This window comes from Gadus chalcogrammus, chromosome 10 (assembly GCF_026213295.1).
Source record: "Gadus chalcogrammus isolate NIFS_2021 chromosome 10, NIFS_Gcha_1.0, whole genome shotgun sequence".
In the NCBI taxonomy this organism is placed as follows: Eukaryota; Metazoa; Chordata; class Actinopteri; order Gadiformes; family Gadidae; genus Gadus; species Gadus chalcogrammus.
This window is the reverse complement of record NC_079421.1, coordinates 18769062-18771561: the sequence shown is the minus strand read 5'-3', so window position 1 is coordinate 18771561 and position 2500 is coordinate 18769062. Positions and strand designations below refer to the sequence as shown.

The window sequence follows — 2500 nt, the reverse complement described above, 5'->3', positions numbered from 1 at the left end:
GTTAGAAAATGAAGTGAGGACCTGTCCAAACCTTGGCGCGGTTCCCTCCTTTAGTTCAGTCTCGGTTTCTCACCTGGTGTCGGGTGGTTGTGCGTACGTGTGTGTGTGTGTGTGTGTGCGTGCGCGTGTCTGTGTGTGTGCGTGTGTGTGCATCCGTGCCTGTGTGCGTGTGTGTGTGTGTCCTCCAGGTGCGTCTAGAGTGGCCCACGGACCTCGCGGTGAATCCGATGGACAACTCGTTGTACGTGCTGGAGAACAACGTCATCCTGCGCATAACGGAGAACCACCAGGTCTGTACCGTCTCCTGAGTGCAGAAGATTAAACATTACTGGGAGGGTTTCTGCACTCTTAGTCCCAATTAATTTGTTTTTTTTTCCCGCCAATTTAAAAAGAGCGAACTGGGATTTTCACAGTACACGGTTTTAATGGAGCACCCATTATCTTAGGCTTTCTGCTGGGCTGACACCCTGGATGCTTAATTAGTTCCTGGAAGAAGAAGAAGAAGAAAAAAATATCATACTTTTTTGAGACAAACTAAAGCCAAAATATAAGAAAGTATCTTCCGGACAAGTGATTTCTTCGGTAGCCGCAGGATAGTTTTTTACTTTCCTTACGTGAAACAAGTTTCCTTTTCCTTACCGACCAATGTCCACAGGAGGATACTATAGAAGTGTTGAGGGGTTTGACCTCCTGCAAAAAAAAGTTAGGCTTCAAACGCAGCCAAAAGCAGATGTCCAGCCCCTACCTTCTCCTTAATGGCCCATCAAAAAAGAAATGATATCATAAGCCTAAAATAAAAAGCCATAAATAAAGCCCTCTAAAGGACTAACCAGTAGTAATAGCTTAATAGCCTTTCTGGGGGGTAGGGTTTGGGGGGAGGGGGGGGGGGGGGGGTGAATCCTGGCTTGTGAATCCCCTCTGAGACCAGGAGTGTGATCGCAGGCTCCACAAACATCAACCTGACTCGACTTGTTTTGCTCTGCTGTTCTCCGCGCCCCCCCCCCCCCCCCCCCCAGGTCAGCATCATCGCGGGACGTCCCATGCACTGCCAGGTCCCGGGCATCGACTACAGCCTCAGCAAGCTGGCCATCCACACGGCGCTGGAGAGTGCCACGGCCATTGCCCTGTCCCACACGGGCATCCTCTACATCGCCGAGACGGACGAGAAGAAGATCAACCGCGTCCGACAGGTGAGACCCTTAGAACCCGGTCGTCTCTCGCTGTCGCTCGCTGTTCTGAATCGAACCCCGGCCAATCGGACGCTCAGACACTCAGACAGTGAGCCTTGGCGGCGACTAGCCAAGTCTGCTGCTCTGCACAGGCTTTGTTGTGGCGTGGGAGGCATTTCAAAACGGATCATATCAATGCTTCTGATTATGTCGTTTGGACCCGACGTGCCTGAAGATGTTTTTTTTACCCAAATTATGCAACTCCGTACCGGCGTCCTGTGCCAAAGAGCCGCACGATGAAACGGTTTTAAAAACCAGCAGCGTCTCTATAGCAACGACCGGCTTCACCTCTCTCTCTCTCTCTCTCCCCCCTCCTCCCCCCGCCAGGTGAGCACCAGCGGGGAGATCTCCCTGTTGGCCGGCGCCACGTCCGACTGCGACTGCAAGAACGACGTCAACTGCAACTGTTTCTACGGCGACGAGGGCTACGCCCCCGACGCGGGCCTCAACTCGCCGGCCTCGCTGGCCGTGTCGCCGGACGGCACGCTGTTCATCGCCGACCTCAACAACATCCGCATCCGGGCGGTGCGCGCCAACCGGCCCGGCCCGGCCCTGTCCGGCACGGGGCTGGGCGGCCTGTCGGGCGGCGGCATGCAGTACGAGGTGGCGTCGCCGCGGGAACAGGAGCTGTACATCTTCAACCAGGAGGGGCTGCACGTGCAGACGGTGAGCCTGGTGACCGGGGAGCCCCTCTACAACTTCACGTACGGCGCCGACGGCGAGCTGGCCACGCTGACCGACAACTGCAACAACACGCTGAGGGTGCGGCGCGACGGCCTGGGCCAGGGCGGAGGGGCGGGCCTGCTGAGGCTGGTGCTGCTGCCCGAGAACCAGGTGGTGACGCTGGGCCTGGACCCCACGGGGGGCCTGAGGAGCGTCTCGGCCCTGGGGCAGGAGGTGGCGCTGCTGGGGTACAGCGGCAGCACGGGCCTGCTGGCCACCAAGGCGGACGAGACCGGCTGGACCACCTTCTACCAGTGAGTGTTGGCCTGTGTGTGGGTGGTTGTGGTTGTGTGTGTGTGTGTGTGTGTGTGTGTGTGTGTGTGTGTGTGTGTGTGTGTGTGTGTGTGTGTGTGTGTGTGTGTGTGTGTGTGTGTGTGTGTGTGTGTGTGTGTGAGTGCACGTGTGTTTGCGTGTGTGTGTCTGTGTGTTTGCCTGTTTGTCTGTGTGTGTGTCGTGTCGGTGTGTGTTTGCCTCTGTGTGCGTGTGTGTGCGTGTGTGTGTGTGTGTGTGTGTGCGCTTCAGCGATAGTGATAGAGGAGTGTCCTGTC

At 56.7% G+C, this 2500-nt stretch overlaps 1 protein-coding gene across 1 annotated transcript in view; it reads left to right on the top strand.

Annotated features, from left to right (window-relative positions):
* The window catches only part of LOC130390266 (teneurin-2-like), a 20072-nt gene that overhangs the window by 3445 nt on the left and 14127 nt on the right, over nucleotides 1–2500 (top strand). Inside the window, exons 3-5 of the mRNA XM_056600129.1 lie at nucleotides 189–290; nucleotides 1017–1190; nucleotides 1557–2206. Coding sequence (XP_056456104.1) covers nucleotides 189–290; nucleotides 1017–1190; nucleotides 1557–2206 — 926 coding nt within the window. The remainder of the gene's footprint in view (nucleotides 1–188; nucleotides 291–1016; nucleotides 1191–1556; nucleotides 2207–2500) is intronic.